The sequence below is a fragment of the Corvus cornix genome, chromosome 2, assembly GCF_000738735.6.
Source record: "Corvus cornix cornix isolate S_Up_H32 chromosome 2, ASM73873v5, whole genome shotgun sequence".
Classification (NCBI taxonomy): domain Eukaryota; kingdom Metazoa; phylum Chordata; class Aves; order Passeriformes; family Corvidae; genus Corvus; species Corvus cornix.
In genome coordinates, this window is record NC_046333.1 from 116,832,253 (window position 1) to 116,854,553 (window position 22,301).

Sequence of the window (22,301 nt, forward strand, 5' to 3'; positions counted from 1 at the left end):
CTAATGTGTCTGTTTATGGAGATAGATTTATGGTTAGATTGCTGAAGTAGATGGACTTATTACGAATGATCCTTAAGGACTGCATATGAATTTTTTGTTGTTGATAATAACTGATCAATACCATGTGTTTGTGGAAAGTCTTAATAAGATTTGCTAGCATGAGAAATGTGGGATGTTACATTGATGTTTGTTTAAATTGGACTAGTTTCAAGGAAAGCGATAGACCAGGTTTTGCTGGCAACCAAAACAAATTCTGTTCAGTTTCTTTTCCTAAGTTGAAATTTTCTATTGGAAAAAAATAAATGCTGCTAGCTTTGCTGAAGCTAAACCCATGATTTTTCAGTTGCCAGTAGTCAGTGAGCTACTAGACATGTTATTTTGAGAGGCATTTCATGAATACTTTGCTGTCACCTGGTTTTCCTGTATCTGGTCTGAACCTGTCCTTAAAATTTGCCTACCAAAAAGCTTCTCCAGAAAGTTACAGCTGTAGCTTGGGTTTATGGGTCAACATAGTTCTGCATAATGTGCCTTTCTCACACCTTCTATTCTGTCTGCTTTCCTTAAATGTTACTGCATTGCCTCCCACAATTTTAAATTTGCTGTAATTTTAAGGCTGTTTCCTCTATTGCCAAAAAAGAACTCTAAAAGCCTCTAAATTTGATCTGACAAAGATCAGGTATTTTCATTCTTATGCATGTGAAAGTGATCCCAAGACTGATTTTTTCACTCATCTGGATAATGCTTTCCATACAAACTGCTTCAGTTTTTGGAAAGCAAAGAGAGTCCACAGTCAAGATCAGACTTCTCCGGAGCTGCGGCACCCAACAGGGAATGAGCTACATGGTGGGGGTGGGAGCTGAGAAAGGGGATGTGCATGTGTATGTTTGAGGGGTGTTTTAAACTGTGGAGATGAGAGATAATAAAACATTATGTTGGTTTCTGGGAGCTATTCCTGCTGTTCTTTCTTCTTTCTTCATATATTTTCTCAAAAGCCAGGATAAGAGAGTTCTCTGCTACACTGACTGTGCTATGCTGAAATTTCCACTAGATGAGGTAGAAGAAAAACCCCCAAATTTTAATGGTAGCACTGGAGAAAAGCTCACTATGCAAATTAGATGCTTAAATTTCCTCTCCCTTTCTATAAGCAAAGAAAGTGACTTGGGAACTGAGCTGCACTTAGGAGTCTGAGATGTCTAAAACATTGAAAACTCTAGTGAACAAACTTGACCAGGACATAGAGACTTCTTACCTAAAATGATCTCCATGCAAATTTTTTGAAGTTAGTAAAAGAAAAATCTAAGGGATGGCTGTGAAACCCTTCTTAGTGAATTCAAGTTGCATGTTTATGCTTAATGATTTAGTTCTTTAAGAGAATCATTGCCTGTGGAGTTGATCTGGCATCTGTAAGTCTGCTGAAATGGTAGCAGAAAAAAAAATCTTTCTAAATTTGAAACACTGTGAGATTTACCAAAATGTAAACTCCTAATAAAACAAATATTTTACTTGTAACAAGACCTAAATGTGCTGAAATTTGTGCTACTACTCAAAGGTGCTGAAGCACAAATGTGAATAGATAGAAATTTAAAGAGAGGTGTTTTGTTGAACATTCTAAGAACATTTTTTTTTGTTTGTTTCCATATATTCCTCCAAACATTCTGAGCCACATTAGGTCATTCTCCCCGTGCCTTTCCATGATAGATCTCTATGCTGATATGGAGGTGCCAATTGAGACCAGTATGTGGTTTAACTAGAGACGCATGTGCTGGTGTAAATACGCCACCTCCAAATACCAGTGAGACTATGGTGGGGAGGGGGGGAAGGGAAAAGGAGGGTGGTCATTTCAGTTCATCTTTTTTAAAAGTGGAAGTGGCAAAGTTCCTGAGGCTAGGTCCACTTGAAATATGCCCTAGATTGTCTTGCAGATTGCTTTCTCCAACCACTCAAAATTTTTTGGGAAGGGAATCTTCCAGAGGATTGTATCTGTGCTGTGGAATAAACTGTTGTCGTGTGAAACTGATGTGAGCCTTAGTTTTATTCTGCCTCCACTAAAATACACTTTTACGGTAGTTTGTGCAGGATCAGCACAGAGGAGTACAAAGAGGGAGCTTTTCAGTACAAAGGCTGCCTGTTTGGCCTGCCCAAACCACCGTGAATGTGTTTAAAGGGGACTTTTATTACCATGGAAACTCTCAGACAGGAAGGAATTTGTCCTGCCATATCTAGAAAATAGTCTGTAATGGTCAGCTCTTGGAACAAAAGTGTTTCAAATAGTGGGGTATATTTAAAAATTCTTGTGGTGAATATGTTTTAAAACCCCCCTGAATATGTAAAATCCAATCTTATGCAAATGGACTTCTAGTATGGGGATTTAGGAAAGACTGCAGACAACTACAGTGTGAGCAAGAGAAGTCTAATGAAAAAATCTAAGAAAGTTTTACCTCTCTGTCCAGAAGGCTTCTGAGGTGTTGAATGGATGTCAATGAAATATTCTTCCTTTAAGTAGCATGTTTATCCATCACAGCCATTCATTGAGGTACTGTGCGTGTGCTTGGCTTGAACTGCTGAAGGCTGTCCTCTGAACACCATGGATTAATTGCTTTTGGAATATCTTAACTAAAACCTGCTATTCGACTCTCTTGACAAATATCCTTAGTATTCACAAATGGCCTTTACCTTCCTAAATTACACCGATATATAACATTTCTTTTCTAGAAGAAATTCTAATGCCAGATCCCAGAATATTTGCACATCCTTCACTGGAGTTGTACATCGGTATGAAGTAACTCTTAAGTCAGCAGTCTTCCAGCCAGCAGGAGTAGCTAGAGGTAACAGCAAGGTTTTCCATGCTTTGTGTAGTCTTTGGTGTTGATTTGTGTGTTTCGTCAGTTGAATGAAAAATATTTTTTCATGTATTTGACCAAATTAGAATTAATATTTTTTTTTCTGCAAATCATATCAGCAGACACTGTTTTCTCATATCTTTCTGTACAGCAAATGTCTGGCTTGTTTTACTGCTGTGCTTTTCAGGTTAAGTTATTGAACCACCTGGCTGTGGCCTGAAGGCAGTTTGAATGCATGGTATAGTAATGAGCTGATCCAATGGGTTGTGATGCTTGAAATCAGCCGTACTGCTCTTGCTTCTTCCCTTGTGCTGTCATTGCTGTTGAGCTACTCCTGTGGTGATGATCTTCTGATGGCAACTAATGGTTAGATCAGCTTACCTCTGGTGTCAGACTGCACCTGAACATTTTCTTGGAGTGTTTGGGGTAATAGCAGAACAAAAGCATCATGCTTGTGGTTGGGAACAGGAATAACTAAGGAGGAAAAATCATCATGAAAACTTTCCACTGCCCTGTCAATTTTGCAGTTGCTCACAGCTGCTGAAAATCAATGTTCAAAGTCTAATTCTACGTGGCAGGCCAGGTAATGAACAGTTTTATATATGTGTATATATATAGTGGAGTATTTCTGTGTGCCTTTTACAAGCGCCGACTGACCTTGTTTGCGTTATCTGGGTTAACACTCTAATCTCCTGCTCTAATATGAGGACTTCCGTCTTATAAGTTGATCAGTTTAGTTTCTTGTCTCCTGACTTGAGGAACCAAAAGCATTGCAGAAGGTAGTTCCAGCCAGGATTGCAGAAGATAGTTCCAACCAGGATTAAAAGAAACAAAGAAGAAAAAAACCCCACCTCACTCGTCTTGTTTATAATAAACTATCCCTGCTTAATGGCTCAGTTTCCCTCACAGGGCTTGGTCCGTTTCCCTCATCTGGGAACTGGGGGTAGGCTACCTTCCAAACTGTGTCAGGGGAGGGGCATCTTAATCATGGACAGTCATTTGTCTTTCCCAAAGTATAGAAACCCCTGCTGGATGTATTTCCCTAATAGTTAACTAAGTTGAGAAAGAAAGGAAATACTGGTGACATCATGTATGACTTAATACGGTTATTAACTGCGCAGGTGTTGTAAAGCTGTGAATCTAAACTGCAGTGAAATAATTGTACCATATGGCAGGGCTTTTTTCTTCAATTCTTATTCTTCCTCATTTACCATATTTTTTCCTTCTTTCAAAATGTACTCTGTGCCATTTTGGTTTTGTAGTACCTCTTACTTAAAAAAGGAAAGAAAAAAAGGTCCCTCAGACCTTGGCAGGTTTTGATATCAGTTCATTCACTGTTTCCCTACTCATTTCTCCAGTATGCGTGTGTAGTTTTGTTTCCTTCCTCAGTGCTCCAGTTCTAGGCTTTCTCCAGCTGGCAGTTCTTCATCTGCTGTGCTTTCCATGAAGAAGGCAAATGCCCAGCTTGCTCTTTTCCACTATCTCTTGCACCCGAGGGGCTCACAACCAGTGCTTGCAGCCCTGTGTTGCATGGCTCAGTATTGCTCTCCTGATGGGAAGTCTGGGAAGCACTAAATCATCCAGCCACATACTGCTTCCTTCAACTTTCTCCCCAGCAGACCCATGGGCTGAGTTTGCAGTAGGGCATGATGGCTGCATGCAGCTTTAGAGCTTGGGAGTGCGGATGGGCTTTCTGCCCCCACCCCCTCACCCGCACAGACATTTCCCTGCTCTCCAGCTGCTCTGGTTTCCATCTGTTACAGGGCCTTCTGGTGCGACTGTTTCCTCATCTGCTGAGCCGAGTGAAATGTTGAAGGACCAGACACTGTGCTGACCTGGGGAATTAAGGGGTTGTGGTTTTGGAGAAAATGGCTTGCATGCCTATTTTCCTTTTTTATCAGAAACCTTGACATGCAACACATGCACATCTAATATTTTGAAAAACTTTTGTTAGGTGCGTTTTCATTTCTTTGTAGCGAATGTGTTTGCTCATCTTAGTTGCATTTGCGATGCTGTAGACCTGCCCGACATGGCAGCTGCCCCCTGCCCTGGGAGGGTCACTGTGCTACTGTCTGGTGGGCTCAGAAATGTCCAGCAATGCTAAATGCTAACCTGCAGCATGCAGACAGAGAAATAGCTGAAGCCTTATTTGTGAAGACAAAAATATGCAACTAGTGAGAAGTAGCAGGGAGCCAAGGGAGGCGTTAAGAAACCTTGGAGTGGCCATCATTCTCTTGGCCCAGGAGCCAGGGAACTTTACCCTACGAGGTGTTTCACTTTTGGCAGGCAGATGCCTGCTGCCCATCTTCAGACTGCTATTTTAGGCTGCTCTTGTCTTTAGCACTTCCATTTTGCAGTCGCTTAGATTATGCCTTTGACAGATCGCTGGGCGGTTGCTCTCTCTTGAGTGATACTGGTGAGTTACCAACATCAGCAGAGAGAGAGTGGCAATGCAGGCCTGCAACAGAGTATTTCTGTAAAGCAAAACAGGTGAACAACAAAATGTCCATTTTATAAGTGAAGAATTGTAGCCACTTCTGATTTGCTGGTACACAGAAACCCTGCAAAACTTCACTAATTATCCCTGCCAAAGTACATGAAACTGTCAAAGAGCAGTGTCTCGCTAGTCAAATTGTCCTGGTGGGTGAGTGTAGCTTCCCTTTTTCTGACTACTGCATCATCTTCTTTGTGGAAGCAGTCGTTCTTGGCTTCTAAAATCTGTTTAGACACTGTCAAATTGGTTTGGATTTCAAAATTATATGTGTAAATGAGAAGTCTACCTAGCACCCACTTTAGTAATTGAACAAAGCTTTTATATCCTGACTACTACTCAGTGTGTGGGAGAAGTGTGTGCTCTGACAACTTGGGCTGTTTTTTGAGGACTTCTGTGATCTCACTGAAGGGTTTTAATATTAATTCATCGCTAGTGTTATGGTTATGTTTTGATGATAGTCACTTAGGAGATGGGTGTTAGGCAACCAGTTGGAAATTACTGTAAAGTGATTTTTTTTTTTTTAAGTGGCTCATGCATTCAACTTGAAATCCCAGAGCACATTAAAAGTGCTAATTCTCATTCTCCTGAAAGCAAGGTTTCTATGTATTTCTCAAATTAGCCCCCCTCTGCCCCCACATTCTGGCTAATACGGTATATGTAACTTAACCACTGATTTCTAACTAGGGATCATGCATTTATTAGCCTGATGTTGGCAGAAATTGATAATGAGGAAATAAAATATTACAGAGTTGCTGATAGGAGCAACTGTTTGCCTTTTGGGATGATAGATGTATTGCATTAACAGAAGTGTAATATACTTCTGGATGGTTTTCTGTGCAAGTGCAGCTGCCACACATCATTCCATGCAGAGTGAGAAGAGAGGCTTCAGGCTCATGAGATGTGTTGCCTTCTTGAAATACATGGAGCAGATGAAACACTGACCAAGAAGGGGAGGACTTCGTGAGACAGGAGTGTTTTTATTGATAGATTTGCACGACTCAGTCTCTCAGCTGTGCTCAGTTGTGAGCAATTACCATGTTAATAGTTTGGGAACTCAGCTGAACAGTAAGAGTGTATGGAGAAGTCAGGGAAGAGGCTTTGCAATGTTTTGGAAAGCAGCTTCCCCACCCTGTGTTCTGCACTTGGAGCATTACTAGGAAAGACACAAGATCAGAGTCAAGGGGAATCCAGCTTGTTATTTCTGAAGTTTGGGAACAACAAACAGTGGAATGAGCGTCTACAGATGGTTTAAGGAGTTTGGTTATTTGGTATGCTACTCTGTCTGGCTACAAGGCTCTCAGATTAAGTAGCTACAGTATGGTGCAGCAGAAATAGGATATTAATTTAAATGGATGCATTAGTAGTTATCTGGGTTTTAATTCATTCAAAACTGCAGATGCCTAGGTCAAACAAGTAGGGGAAACTGGCTGGATGGTCTCTGACTCCAGTGAAATGGGAAGTTTGTGATAAATGCTGAAATCTTCAATCTAGTTCTCAAAACTATAAAAAGATTTCAGTGTGTTCTATAGCACCATTTAATTTGTATCAGTTACCTTAAAAGGCAGTATGTCTCTGGTGAAATAAGATGGACACTGCTTTTCCAACAAAATATGAATGATTGGACTATATTGCCTTCACAGGTTTGAAATAGAGGCGCTCCATAGATTTCTATCTTGTAGATGTTCCTTGCATCGCTGCTTTGTTGATGTATACTTTCTCCTTGCCTCTCAAACGAAACTCTGGTTTAAACTTGTTTTAGTAGGCTTCAGCTCTGCAGAAAAAGGCTTTTTTAGTACTCATCTGGACCTTACTGTAAATCTACTCCAGCTTTAATGCTGTTACCTCACTCAGTGTTTTAGATGTGAGAGGGGGCTCAGTTTTGTCCTTGTTGTGAAGAAGACATAGGGCATAGGTGTGAGAAATGAAAAATTAACTGTTGATCCTCAGGTAAAGTAGCATGTCATGGCCATAGCAACAATCTCAAATTCTCAGATTATCAACAAGGGCTATTTACGGACCAGACTGATACCATGGAGCTGACTCTCCTGGTTTAAATGAACTAAATTGAATTACATGTTTATTGCAGACAGAAGAAGTGATTTCACCTGTTTCTTCGTAGAGCATCTCGATGTTGTGAAAAATGTAATAATCCTTCCTTATGCGATGCTGTTTACAATCTTGAGATCCCTAAAGAATAGGGGAATTTTTTCCTTTTAAGTACACAGATGTTGAAGTGGTTTTGTTTGGGTTTTCTTGATGGTTTTTCTTTTTACCTAATGCTTCAATTACTGATTACTGAAAAGGTTATAAATACATAGTAATTCTTGTTTCGTAGCATCTTCCATTCATTCTAAAGAATCCATTTTATATGGAGGTGTCAGGAAGAGTTACTAGAACACATACATCATTTAGCAATTAGCGTTACTAACACCTAACCACTGCACTTACAAATGCAGGTGCCTAAAAATGTAGGTATTGAATAATCAGAAGAATAAGTCAGATGCCATTTACAGTTTTGCATGTAAGTATAGATACTCTCTTTTTTGATAAGAGACTGTCAATATTGTCAGGTCCAAAGCTTACAGTTTGTTCAATAAAACCTTCACTTAGCCTGCTCTTAGAAAGTTAATTTATAAGTAGCCACAAATCAAACACAAATGCAGGCTTCCACAGAGGGAAAAAAAAAAAAAAAGACACACAAAAAGAAGTCTTAATTTTAAATAAATACTTCTAGTTTTTGGTAGCAACAGCTTTTGAATATGATCACCGTGCAGCCTGTTGTGTAACCCAAGGCTGATGTGAGAGGTATGGTTGACTAGTGAGGAGTGCATATGAAAGGGAATGTGGCAGCTGGCTTACCTGGATGCTCAGAAGGAGGCTGGAACTCCTGACAATCCCGATGAGCAGATCTGTTTGACAGCTGTTGCTATTGCCTGCCTTGTAGACATCTCAGTGAAGCTAGTTCCAGTATCTTTTGCTTGACTCTTCCTTTTTGGTTTTTGAGCTGCCCAGAATGTATTGGGTACTGTGGGGATACGGTAAGTGCAGTTGGTGTTGGCATCCACATTGCACTGGGAAGTGAGAGAGACTTGGCTTTGAGGGAAATGCAGGCAAAGAGCTTGCTTTGCTTTGAAGCTGCAGTCTCACTTGAGGACATAACATGGACTTCTCTGAGGTGATCTCTCTTGCTTCTATTTCAAGACTTAACTTCGGGATAACTGTTGCCTGTAAACACAGGTACATGGATTTCAGGTACTGCGCAGGATAGGAAAGGAAGAATCATGCTCTTATGTGTTTCAGATGATGCTTTGTGATCAGATACAGTAATTTAAAAGGTACTGTAAAGTGTTGGTCAGGAAAGCTCATTGTGTAGTGACAGCAGGCAGTTCATCTTCTCTTTCAAGTACTTTTACGTACTTTTTATTTTCATAACTGGTTTTATATCGTATATATAATTGGAGGGACAAGGAGCTAGATTTTATTGCTTTGCAAGCATAATTAATTAAAGAGTTACCCGAGTCTCAGCTGTAGATCCAAATAATATTTGCTAATACAGCGTAAGTATTTAATCTGCCACTAATTCCTGTGACTTCTAAATCAATTGATCTCTAGCAGAGCCTCATCCATGCTTTTTCCTCAGCTGTGCACTTCATTGTTGGGTTCAGGTGATCTAAATCTATGCTATAATAATGCCGTTTAGTAATGCTTAAGTAAAACCTAGTAAAATTTTTCAGCCTTTTGGTAGCTATCTTATTCTGGATGAGGCTTTTCTATTTTATATATAGATAAAATAACTTTGGAAATGTTTAGCACTGGAAATTCAGAGTTCTTTGTACCTGTTCTAACTGTCCTCACTACATAGTTGATAAGCAAAGGAATACTGTTTTAGCTGTTTGAGTTTATTCACTTTTGACGAGCAGGTTTTTGACTCTTGGTAGAAAAAAGATTTTCCTAGTAGTGTTTCTGCATTGCACTGTTGCATAAGTAATTCACTAGCCATTGTAGATCTTGTTCTGAGAACTGGACTCTGAATAGTAGGTGAACTAGCTCTAAACTCCTCGGCTGCTTACACAAATCTGCATGGTAGCAGTCTTCATATAGTAGTTGATTAAGAGTCCTCAATTCTCTTGTTCTGGGATCCTTGCTACTCGGTTTGCTTGGGTTTTTTTAATGAGCCATTTTATTGGTCATACTTTTATTTTTTCAGGTATTTACAAACACAAAAGAAAGAAATTGCTAGTCCAGCAAAGTTTGCAATCAAACTCTTCCAAAATTACCAAAATAAGCCTTCCTATTTCTTATGCTTGTAAAATAGTACTCTAATCTTTTAGGCAGCCTGCTCACTCCTTTAATTTTCTTGCTTTTCCTACTTAAAAAAACAGAACAAAAGCAGCAACAAAAAAACCCCACACAAAATAACACAAAACACACAAAAACTCCCTGACACCCTGTGCTAGATTTTAACCTCACAGTTTTTTTTGTGAGTAGAAATAAATTTTTGGGCTTGTTGAGGGAGGGCAATGTGGAAAGTTTTGGTTTGGGTTCGTTTGTTTGGGTTTTGGGGGGCTTCAGGGTTTCAGGGTTTTTATAAGTTTATTTTAACTTAAAAGGACTTGGAAACTTCTAATTCTCTGTAGATGCTACAGTAAGATTGATAAGCTTAACAGGTAAATTTAAATAGACTGTGAATCATTAGGAACAGTGAAGATAGTGCTTTCTATTATAAAATTAAGTTTAGCCCTGCTTTTTGAGAGAAGATGGAGCGTACCGTGAAGTGGAACTGGTTTGCAAGTTCAGTTCTAGATGAGTAAAAATTCCCTTTCACATCTAATTTGTGAATGCAGCACTGCTCTTGTATCTTCATCATTTAACTCTGCAGAGGTTGTGAGGAATTGCAGGTAGCTCAAGAACTTTCCTGTTGGGTGTAAACGATTGTGGTAGGTGAATGTCAGCTGCTCCTGCTGGCTGCAGTAGTTTCAACGATTGTGGCTCTGCATTCTGGGTCAGCAGTTTGCATGTCAAAGATAGTTACTTCCAAGTTCTTCAAAATCTTGATGAGAAGGGAGTGAAATTGCACAGTTCTAGAATTTTACATGACACATTTTCCCCTGGAAGACTATTTTTGTTCATTTGAACAACTCCATCCTGGAGTAATTTTAGAACTGCAAATCGATTAAGCAACATGCTTTCTTCTGTGTGAAGAAAAAACTGATGCCCCATTAAAGTTTCACACAAGAAAATTTGGTTTTCTTCCCTTTGAACCTGCTTTTATAGAGGAAAAACATTGAGCTCAGGCCTGCTTGGACAGAAGGGCCACACTGCACATGAGGACTGACAAGAGTTGCACTCATCTGACAGTCCCCAGTGCAAATTTTTAATTTCTGGCACTATTGTTTATGCTATCTAGGCACCCTTTTTCCATGTCTGAGTGAACTTGAGCTTGGTAGTTTGCTTACTCTTAAGTATCTTAGTCTTATACATTAGAAGCTGTTGAGACAGCTGTTGAGACACACATTTTTCCATTGGCATTGTCCACTGGGGAGAACAGCTTGGTATAGCTGTTTATGTTGTGATTTCAGTAAGTACTGATGATCACCGTGAGCCAGGCATTACGTTAAAAAAAAAAGCAAAACCACAAAAATCAGACTTCATTTGTATGTGCAAGAGCCTGCTTCCATAGCACTGACCGAGAAGAAACCCCTTTTTTTGCCATATCCTTCTTCAAAAAAACAATAGAATGTTCAAGGTGCATAAGTTAAAACAAACAAACCCCTCAAATTTAAGAAGTCCAATTAACAGTAGTTGTAGAAAATCATTTGGATATCTGTCCTGTATCTCAGCTGTCCCCTGTATTCTGTGGGACATTACTGGACCCACTTGATGGTCCAGGCACTAAATGAAGGTTTCTGAAATCTATTTACTCCATGTACTGCATTCTGTCCTGCAGTGTACTGTCTGTCTTCACACCCTCCCCCACCAACACCTTTTCTTTGTGGCCAATTTTAAGTTAGTGAAATAATTTAACACTTCTTTTAAACAGTCTATACCATATTATAAAATACATAATTAGTTTGATGCTACAGGTCCTTTTTGTAACAAAGTTAAAATCTGTAAAAAAAAGAAAAAAAGAAAATTTTAAATTTGTAAAATCCAGTGTTTGGGTCTTGGGATGATTTCTAAGGTCTCTTCCAACCCAAGCCATTTTCCATGTGATTTCATTTAAAATACATTAGGAAATGCTGATGTTATCTTTTTCTAAAAAAGATAATTTGCAATCCTTTCCCGGTGTAATATGTAATAATTTTTTTCTTTGCTGAAAGGGTCAAGACAGTATGCTGAAGTGTATGAGGCAAAAAGGATCATCAATACTGGAAGCTGAGTGAGAGCTTAAGTTCAGATGTAGGATGATTCATTTTGCACCATGTAAAGAATGTAAGGGAGAACTACCATTTTATTCCACACTCCTGAAGTGTGTTCTCTTTAGTCATGTGAAAACTGGCTTTTGACTTTGGGTGCATAGGGTGTATTTATCTTAACAGAAATGAGTGTGGATATGTGGTTCCTGTACAAGCGCAGACTGCGATCTACCGGTATTTATGAAGAACACATGTACAGGAAAATGACTCTTAAGTACAAGTCATAAATTGAAATGATTATAGAATATACGTGGACAAATATACCATGTGTGGTATCGGTAGACTGTAATTTCATCAAGTGGTTTTTCAGACTTCATAAACTATGAATGAAACATGATTGTATTGGCCTTGTAACAGGTAAAGTAAAATATAGGGTCTGGCTACTTTAAAGTGCTCATAATTCTATAGCTGGAAATAGCCTTTTGGGATACGATTAAGTCTTAAAACCTGCCCGTGATTAAAAAAATACATTTCGGTGAAAATCACATGTTCAGAAACTCTGGGAAACATTTGAGTCTCCACCTCATGAATTTTTACAGTTCCCAACTTTCTGAGTGTAAACACCATGAGCTGCTTTCGGCGAAAGGAGCGGAGGAAAGGCCCCGTGTTACTCAGAGCTTCGTCACCCCTCCGGTTATTTTGTTGTTTACAGCGGGTTTTGTTCCGGTTTTTGTGACTCGGGCTTTGTTTACTCCGGGGGCTGTGCCCGGCCGGGCAGGCCTGGCCCGGCGCTGCCGTACGGCGGCCATGCCGCCCTGCCCTGCCCTGCGCAAACCCTCCCGCTCGCCGCGGCGACCTCTGCCCTTTTGTATCCTGTGACACTCAGCCTGTCTTTGTGCTCAAGTTTATCCATGATGGATACGTTTCCCTCCCAATCGCATATGCCGGGAGCCCGGCGGAGAGAGGAGATAAATTATTTTCAGCTGCAGGCCCGGGCTGGGGGAGGAGGGCAGGAGGGTGGCGGGGCCCCTCTGCGCCTTAGCCCGGCAGGACGGGGCGCAACCTCCCACTCCCCCGGGAATATGCAAGGGGATGACTCTCGGGCCTCTCAGATCCTTTTTAAATGCAAAAGAATGTAGGAAATTGCCAGATCAGTTGGTTAATCAGTGACAACTGCAGTAGGTGCACAAAAAGCCCGGAGCCATCGGTTGCACGGGGTGTTTTTTCAGCGCCCCAGCAGGGTCGCCGCTTACCCCACCTCTTGAATCCCCGGGCCGGTTTAGTGTCAGCTTGAGAAGGGAATGTAATTGCGGGGAGATTTCTGGGTGACTGATGGCGACAATATAAGTCTTCTCCCTGACACCACCTCCCCGCTGGCCCTGCCAGGGCTTTGTGCTCGCCTGGCCATCGCACAGCCGCCAAGCGGCGAGTGCTCAGCCGAATGTCTCCAGCCCACCAAAACAAGGCAGCTATGTAGCTGATACAATTTTTCGTATTTTTTTTGTATTGGCTATACTGCTGCCTTGTCATGGTCAAACCTCATTATGGGGCCACACTGAGCATGTTACTGCTCCACTTTATGGAGCTATTCGCGAGGTTAACACCTCTGTCAAATGTTTTGAAGAGTATTCCTGAAATATTTTTGTGACCGCAATTGTTTCTCTTACTTATCTAGGACTATTTTTAGATAAACCACCTCACATGTGTGTTTTAAACTTACGTTGGAAGAGAGGGTGGTCATGCAATGAAAAAAGGCCTCTTAAAATTCCAGGTTACATAACACTAAAATTGAAATATTTCTGGATTAGGCTTGTCTGCTCTTCTCTCACCTCATGTTCGTAATGTACTTAAATGCAAAAAACATTTCTCTCTTTTTTTTTTTTTAATTCTTCTGGTTACCTCATTAAAGGCCTCCAAATACATACTTCTAATAAATGGCTCTAAACTTTCCTCTTTTTCTTCTGATCAGGAAAGAAAAGACATGTTGAAGCTTCTTCTGTAATATTATAGGTGCTGACTTAAAATTAGCAATGCTCCCATGTTAGGGCAAAGAGTTTGCAGCCCAACTGGTATGGAGAGTGCCTTCATATGATGTAACAGAGAGGCTCAGTGGGTTTGCATCAGAGTCCTCCTAAGTGACGCTATTGTGGTCTTGTATCAGAGCTCCTGTGAACTTGAATGATGTAGGATATTGTTTCCAAATTTGTGGCACAGGCTGAACTCTGGGCTGGTCATTCCTGCATCAGCTGCTTGACAGCAGCAAGCTGCCAAATATTCGAAGGCTGTTGTGCCCTCAGTTGTCTCACTGGAAGCCTGTTTTTTGCCAACATACATCATACATTAAGAAAATAAAATCCAGTCTGGCTTTTTCTGAACGATTTTATGAGAAATGTAGGATTTCATGGATTACCTGGCAAAAAAATATTACTGAATATCATTCATGGCATTTTAGCTGACTACACATTGGCAAAACCTGTGACCTTTGAGGAAAGGCACCTGAGGTTTCCTCTGCGTGTTCCCCCCACCACTTTCTTAATTTAACAAGAGACATTGCCAGCCTTTAAGTTGCTATTGCAAATTCTTGTAAGGATGTATTTCTGTGAAGAACTAACTGAATTTTACCTAGATAAATGTGAAACTAAACTTTTCAGAAAAGCTTAAAGCATATTTGCTGATGCTTCCTACTAAGGCAGAATATTCCTGAAGTGCATCAGGTCATTCTTTTCATCTTTGCAAGTCTTGTCTCCCTTTCCCGGGATGAGGGGGAATAAGATTCCTGCCATCCTTTGATGTCTGAACTATACGGACTTAATTTTTAACACAGCTGTGCTGTGTGAAGTGTATAGTAGGAAAGCATTCTAAGTGAATTAAAAAAAAAAGGTCTTCAGGCATTCAGGAAACCAAGTCTCTTTGGAAGCTGCAGTCAGAAATGGTGTTGCAATCACTTAACAGGTCTGGTCTTATATTTTGGCTAATCTATATGCAGGAGGAACGTACCATGAGTGTTGTCTGTGACAGCAATGAAAGTAAGCATTAAGCATGTAGGAGACAAGACATGCTTCCCACGGACACAGTCAGGCACTTGCATAACTGTCCTGGCATCAGCAGTGCTGTGCACTCAGTAGGTGAATGAGGTGAAATGTAGAAGCCTCACCAACCATCTTGCCCAATTTGAATGACTTGTCCTGACTTTTTCTGTGTTGTCATGGTGTTACATGTGTTTATGAAGTTTTTGGTGAATATTTTCTGTCAGCTTTGTGAGTAAAATAAGAATGTGACTTTCATTGCTGTCATTTATGTAATGTCCTTCCATGTGGCAAATGCTTAAATTACTACCCCTAACAGCCAGCCGGAGCTTAGCAGTTTTGAAAAGCAGTTTAAATGTGCAATGTTTAAATGCAGATTTAGTAGCCTAGTGTTTAATCCTACATTTTGAGGCTCTGGTCTCAAAATGACCTCTGGCATGGTGTTGTTTTTTAGCACGAGAGGTCTTTTTAGCCTAGTTCTTCAAAATAGCATGGTATTTGTGGTGTTTATTGCATTGTATGTAAGGGCATACTTCCATTATGTGAGTAGCTGGTTTGTTTGTGTCTGTCAAATACTTCAGAGTTTTGTCAGAGGTATCAACTAATAGCTGTAAAAATATAACCCTGCATGACACATGTCATTTCAAGCTTGGAGCAGTCAGTATTAGTTGCCTTCTCACCTTCTGTTTATTCAGTTTACTTGCTGCACAGCCAAATGCTGCTGTATTTCTTCTGTAGAAGGGTTGATAGCTGAATCGAGGAACCTGTTGATTTACAAAATGTTCTTCTGAACGGCAGAATGTGAGGATGGTGTGGAGGGCATGGGCATCTGTGTGCTGCTCTTGCTGCTTCCTGGTCTTTGACTGCCTGGATCTGCTGCTTTGGGAGCAAAACTAATGAAGTTCGGGTTTTTAGTGTTTGCAGCCCTAGATAAGTTATGTGTATGCAGCAGCCAGTTTAGTTCAACTCATAAAAGTGGGAAGCTGCTGAAGACTACTGAGTGCAGGCAGTTTTGGAATATTAAGCTGGGCAATGGTTAACTACTACTTAAATTTGAGATCTAGCTGTTTAAGACTGGAATGTTGCAAACTGAAGTAAATGTAAGCTTTGTCTATTGAAACAACAGGGTTGTTAAGCAATTGACTGTGTCCTGGTGGTTGGGATCACACCACTGCTTGGAACAGAAACAGGCTGTCTAGGCAGCCTTAACGAAATATATTCATTGACTCTTTAGGTCAGTCTTCTTGGTGCAATCTTTCATGTTCAGGAACAGAAAAGTGATAGAATTTTATAGCAGAACCTGTATAGTTTGAGATGGCAATAAAAAAAATTCACTGTCTTTTCATACATTCATACTTTTTTACAGCTATCCACCTTTCTAAGGGTTCAGATACTTTTCCCTTTGTACCCAAGAAACGGTCACTGCTTCTGTGTATGTCGGTTTTAAGTTGCAGGAATGTAGAGAAGATGCACCCTGCCTTATTTTTAAACTATTTAATTTAAAAAAGGACTGTAAGCTGAGTTTATCATGGTTAATATTGCTGTTAGTATGTCTGCATTCATGGGGAAGTGGACAGTGGTGCTGAATGAGTATTTTAACTAGAATTATTGCTTGATGCAGGTTATACCTTTATTTGTGTGTTGGCTTTCTTTGGTTTTGAAAGAAGCAGACATGGTTGCAACTTAAGGCTGTGACTCTCGTGACTTGCTTAACTATCTAGAAGACATCTGCCCTGTTAGAGTAGAAGGTTGAGAGGTTATTAGGTAATTCCAGTATTGACTGTTTCCTTATCAAAACATTGGTTAATTTATTTTGATCAGGTTGTAGCTGCTACTGTCTTTCAAGCTTCAACAGCTGCTGTTAGTCATATATCACATCAGAGGTGTGACTTTTATTGGGGAAAGTAGAATAAGGTTTGGCGAGAGCACAACTGACTGTAAAGGGCTGTGGTCATTAAATTTGAGGCTAGACTTAAATCTGAATAAATACTCCTAACATTTGAGGCATCTTCTTAACCACGATCTTACACTGTGTTTCAAAGGTAGTAACTTTAGCATCCAGAGCTCATACATGAAGTTGATTCATGCCTCAGATAAAAATGCAGATCTAAAATCATGTAATGGCAAACACCGTTTTCGCTCTTAATTTAGATGATGGATTTGTTTGTTTACAGCTGCATCATAAACTTAAAGGTTACTTTTCTTTTGAAAGAGTGTGTGCTCAGGCAGCCAGGCGAGTCCTAGGTTCCCTAGCACATCTCCTGCATTGTAAGGGACAGTACTTAGCCCAAACCTGCAAATTGGGATGGTGTGAGCTAAACAGAAATAACATGTGTTTAGTGAAACAAAACCCTTACCCTGTTTTAATTTGGTTTTCTGGGTGTAGTAGCAGATCCTGTGAGTCGATGTTGACTGTTATCAGTGGCTGACTGGCCTGAGTTTTATTGGAAGCTTGTCAGCTGAAAAACAGTAAACAGAACAGATTCAAATGTGTGCTTGATGCTCGTAGCATTGTTTCTGGAGATGCTCTGTTATCTTGTTGTAAAGTTTCATTAGTGCTTCAGATGAGTAGAGCCTGCTTGTGTTAAAAAATGGTTCTTTTAGCAGGCATGATTTATGTAATAAAATGAGTGGAAATTCTTGCATGTTCGTAACTGTGCGGCTGTTTCTAACTGATGGGTGAGATCCTCTACTCGGCTCCAGTTTGATATTGCCCAGATTACATCAGAGGCTGGGGGGTAGCAGTATCTGTGTGCTCTGCTTTTTAGTATTTCCAGGCAAAGAGACTGTTCTGTTGGATGGAGACTCTCAGTGCACACTGATGTCCAGCTTTAACAGCTCCCTGTGGCAGTGTGTGTCGGTAGTCACAGTGCCAGAAGTCCTTGAGCAATCAGGGATCTTCACCAAGACTGTGGTCTGCTCTGGAGCAGTCTAATAGCAAAAGCTTCTTTTGGTGGAGGAGGTTTCTTCTCACCTTGTTGAAACTTCCTTATGGTGTGCTCTAATAAAGTGAATGAGGTGGTAAATATTACAGATGGCTTCTGCCTAATAATGGAAATGAAATAAAACCAAATAGATATTAGAGATATGAAGATAGCTCATAGGAGTTTACCTCCAAGTGATTTAGGAAGTGTTAATATCCCAGCCAAGCACTAAAGAGATTTAAGAGTGTGGTTTTAAAGGTGACATTCAAATGCTATTTTAAGAGGAGTGATAAATGCTTGTGCCTTTCCTCTTGCCCTCTGCTTCATGCTGTAGAAGGTCCTCTTGACAGTGGCCAGCAGAAGGGTAATAAATGTGCTGGTATTTTCTCCCTAAAACTTGTCTGGGACAAATCACCTTCAGTCAAACAGTCTGGCCTGGCATTTTGCGTCCAAAGTGACTGAAAGCATCCCTTCTCCACAACAGAATGCAAGATGTGAAAGCATAAACTTGTAAATCTTTACTTTGGTTGCTGATTAAGGGCAAGTTGGTATCTGCAAGTACAGTTGCCACTAAATTACAACCAAGATACAAAAATAGTTTTACTTGCTAAGTGTATGGGCTCCCTCGACTATTGTCTTAAAGTTTATTTTGCATAGTGTTTAAAATTCTGGTTTTAAGAAAAAAAGACAGCAGTAGACTAGCTTCGTTCATAAAAAGCAGATCCAAACAAATCTTTGAAGTTCTTGTGGGCAGAGGATGTGGGACACGTTTTGGAATAGACCAGTCTTCCCTGTGGAAAACCTGAATGAGAACTTTTCTGAATCTGCTCTGCTACTGTGTTGTTGCTTTTTGCTTTTTATTCCTGAAGTCCAAATGTGTACCTGGTTTTTGTTAAGTTCTTTTGCCATTACTAATTCTCTTGAGTGAGTATTCAAGGTTACAATTCTGGAGAGAACAAAACTTCAGTGTGATCTTCGAAAGTGCTGTAGTTGCAGTAGTAGCATGATTACCTGAAGATGAGTAATGATCTCCAATGATACTGTTCCCTGTTACCATCGTAAAGGAAATTAGGATAAGGATTGAGAAATCTACCTTATCATGGGATGAAGCTTTTGAATTTAATTTTCTTACACAAATTGAGGACATAGTTTTGCTGAATGGGAAGAAGTATTATGTCTTTCAGTTTACAAATTCATTAAATTAAGATAAAATGTGTGTGTTAAAAAAAAAAAAAAATTCCTTCCTAAAGGCTAAGTCTTGGAGTTTGGTCTGTTTTTAGTGGGTCATGTCTGTATGCATTTGAAAAATCTGTTGTGCGTATAACTAACTTTAGCTCATCATAGGACCTGGTGCTTCTGCTTGCTCATCTGATTACGCAGCTCAAGGGAATAAGGTTAAGGACATGCTGTTGGTAACTAGAGCGTTTTCAGGGCTTTAGTTCAGCAGATGGGCTGCTCAGCTATATTCATACATCTGCCTACCTGCTGTGGCAGCTGCTGCTGCTGCGTGTTGTGTTCTTTTGTTCTGTTCCACCCAAGAAAGGAGCACTAGGAAGTCTAGTGAATGGATTAATTTAAGGTTAAGGCTAGTGTTTTGCTTGCTTCCTAACTCTCTATCACAATAAAGCTTTGGATAAAGCTAATGAATCCTTCGTAATGTGAAATAGATTTTTAAGATGTATTTCAGGGGGCTGAAACTAGCTAGTGTCTAAAATACAGTCAAGTATGTTTTGTTTATGTTGCCTGATGTTATTTATTTCAGTATCATCTTCTCTTTTCTCCCCCTTCCCCTGCTTTTTCTAGGAGCAGTAACCAGACTTTGCCTGACACTGCGTGGTCCAAAAGAATTAAGGAAATATGGAATGACATGAAGGAGATTAGTTGAGGATTAAAGGCTTTGAGGACAAAACACCTCACTGAGGTGAAGCACAGACTAACGTTCTGGTTGTAGCTCCAAGGAGCTGGGTGCTGAGAAAAGATGGCAGATCCAGGAATGATGAGTCTGTTTGGAGAAGATGGGAATATTTTCAGTGAAGGGTTGGAAGGTCTTGGAGAATGTGGATATCCTGAAAATACAGTGAATCCTATGGGTCAGCAAATGCCCATGGATCAAGGATTTCCCGCTTTACAGTCGTCTCTTCATCATCCCCCTGCAAATCAAAATCAAGCCAAGTTGACCCATTTTGATCACTATAATCAATATGAACAGCAGAAAATGCACCTGATGGATCAGCCGAACAGGATGATAAGCAATGCCCCCGGGAATGGTATAGCGTCTCCTCATTCGCAGTATCACAACCCTCCAGTTCCTCAGGTTCCTCACAGCAGTGGTGCTGGTGGTCAGATGGGAGTCTATCCCGGCATGCAGAATGAAAGACATGGGCAACCTTTTGTAGACAGTGGCTCCATGTGGGGACCACGGGCAGTTCAAGTGCCAGACCAGATAAGAGCACCATACCAGCAGCAACAGCAGCAGCAGCAGCCGCAACCGACACAGCCGCCACAGGCACCCTCCGGACCCCCTGGGCAGGGCCATCCTCAGCACATGCAGCAGATGGGAAACTACATGGCTCGTGGTGATTTTTCAATGCAGCAGCATGGTCAGCCGCAGCAGCAGAGGATGAACCAGTTTTCTCAAGGCCAAGAAGGCCTCAATCAGGGAAACCCTTTCATTGCCACCTCAGGACCTGGCCACTTGTCTCATGTGCCCCAGCAGAATCCCAGTATGGCACCTTCTTTGCGACACTCAGTCCAGCAATTTCACCACCATCCCCCCGCTGCTCTCCATGGGGAATCAGTAGCCCACAGTCCCAGATTCTCCCCTAATCCTCCCCAGCAGGGTGCTGTTAGGCCGCAAACACTTAATTTTAGTTCTCGGAGCCAGACGGTACCCTCACCTACTATAAACAACTCAGGGCAGTATTCTCGATATCCTTACAGTAACCTTAATCAGGGATTAGTTAATAATACAGGGATGAATCAGAATTTAGGCCTTACAAATAACACTCCAATGAATCAATCTGTACCAAGATACCCAAATGCTGTCGGATTTCCATCAAACAGTGGTCAAGGACTAATGCACCAGCAGCCCATCCACCCTAGTGGCTCTCTTAACCAAATGAACACACAAACTATGCACCCTTCACAGCCTCAGGGAACTTATGCCTCTCCACCTCCCATGTCACCTATGAAAGCAATGAGTAATCCAGCAGGTACACCTCCTCCACAGGTTAGACCTGGTAGTGCTGGAATACCAATGGAAGTTGGCAGTTACCCAAATATACCCCATCCTCAGCCGTCACACCAGCCCCCTGGTGCCATGGGAATTGGACAAAGGAATATGGGCCCCAGAAACATGCAACAGAATCGTCCATTTATGGGTATGTCTTCAACACCACGGGAGATGGGTGGGCACATGAGACCAAATGGTTGTCCAGGTGTTGGCCTTGCAGATCCACAAGCAATACAAGAGCGACTAATATCTGGCCAGCAGCTTCCTAGTCAACAGCAGTCTTTTCAACAGCAAATGCCAACCTGTCCTCCCATGCAGCCTCATCCAGGGATACATCATCAGTCTTCACCACCCCCACATCCTCATCATCAGCCTTGGGCACAGCTTCACCAGTCACCACAAAACACACCACAAAAAGTGCCTGTCCTTCAGGTAAGCTACTTCCAATTAGTAGAAAATGTTCTAAATTACTGTAAATGCCTTTCAGGATCCACAAGAACTATGGTTTCAAAATAGTTGCTTCTGCTTAACTCCTTTGTTTGTTATTGGTTATGTGGGTTTTTTGGTGTACAGAGGCTGAAGGTAAAATGAGGTTCAGGTATCTATCTTTCTAATGTCCTTACAGTAATATTTACAGGATAATGTTATGGATAGACCAAAATGGGATACAACAGGACAAGCTGAATACCTACTATTTTTTTCATGTTGGTTCCTTTGGGGAGAAAATGGAAAACACCTGTGAGAATTGTCATTTAAACTATTAAATTTTTGTATTTGCAACTTGGAGAAAGAAGTGTGTGTTATAATGTGTTCATTTTGGTCAAACCAAGGTCTTTTTTTTTTTAAATCCTAAGGGAATGTTCTGTGGTTTTAAATTAAAGCTGAAATTCTTATATGTGAAAAAAATTTCTGGTGTGAACTTCTTTAGCACTAAGTAATGCAACTGAGAAACTATGGGGAAACAGTTTATGGAAGGAGAAGACAGCAGTGTGAATCAGTCTGAAATGAAATCTTCTGAGCCTTAAATGAAATGTTAGGTAGAATTGAAGTTTTATTTTAATGAGGCTCTGGTCTGCCAGGTTTTGGTGGCCATGTATTGATTCCACATCATTTTTCAATTAAAAGCTAAAAATGGTAAAACTTAGCTTAACAGGTTTGGCTACCTGCTAGTGTGTTAAGCTTCAGCTGAAGAAGGCTTTTTGGAATCTTCACGTTTGCCATTGTTTGCCTTTGACTTGGTCAGTCAGAATTCAAGAGCTTTTGGTATCAGATGAACTAGTGGTCAAGATATCAAAGGTTTACTAATTTTATTTTTTTTCCAATCAGTCAATAATTAATGCCGAGTGGGTCTGCCCATAAATATTTGGAGACAATTGTTGGAATGCAGTCGTAATGATATGATGCTACAATACACTCAGTAAATCATAAA

At 40.6% G+C, this 22,301-nt stretch overlaps 1 protein-coding gene across 9 annotated transcripts in view; it reads left to right on the plus strand.

The window, feature by feature from the left end:
• The window catches only part of CHD7 (chromodomain helicase DNA binding protein 7), a 133,790-nt gene that overhangs the window by 22,104 nt on the left and 89,385 nt on the right, over positions 1-22,301 (plus strand). For 8 of the 9 annotated variants that reach the window (XM_039549478.1, XM_039549482.1, XM_039549481.1 and 5 more), the window contains one exon: positions 19,444-21,304. In XM_039549478.1, coding sequence (XP_039405412.1) covers positions 19,619-21,304 — 1,686 coding nt within the window. In that variant the 5' untranslated portion in view covers positions 19,444-19,618. Of the gene's footprint in view, positions 1-19,443; positions 21,305-22,301 lie in introns of those variants that run through there. The other variant, XM_039549479.1, reaches the window with a different exon arrangement.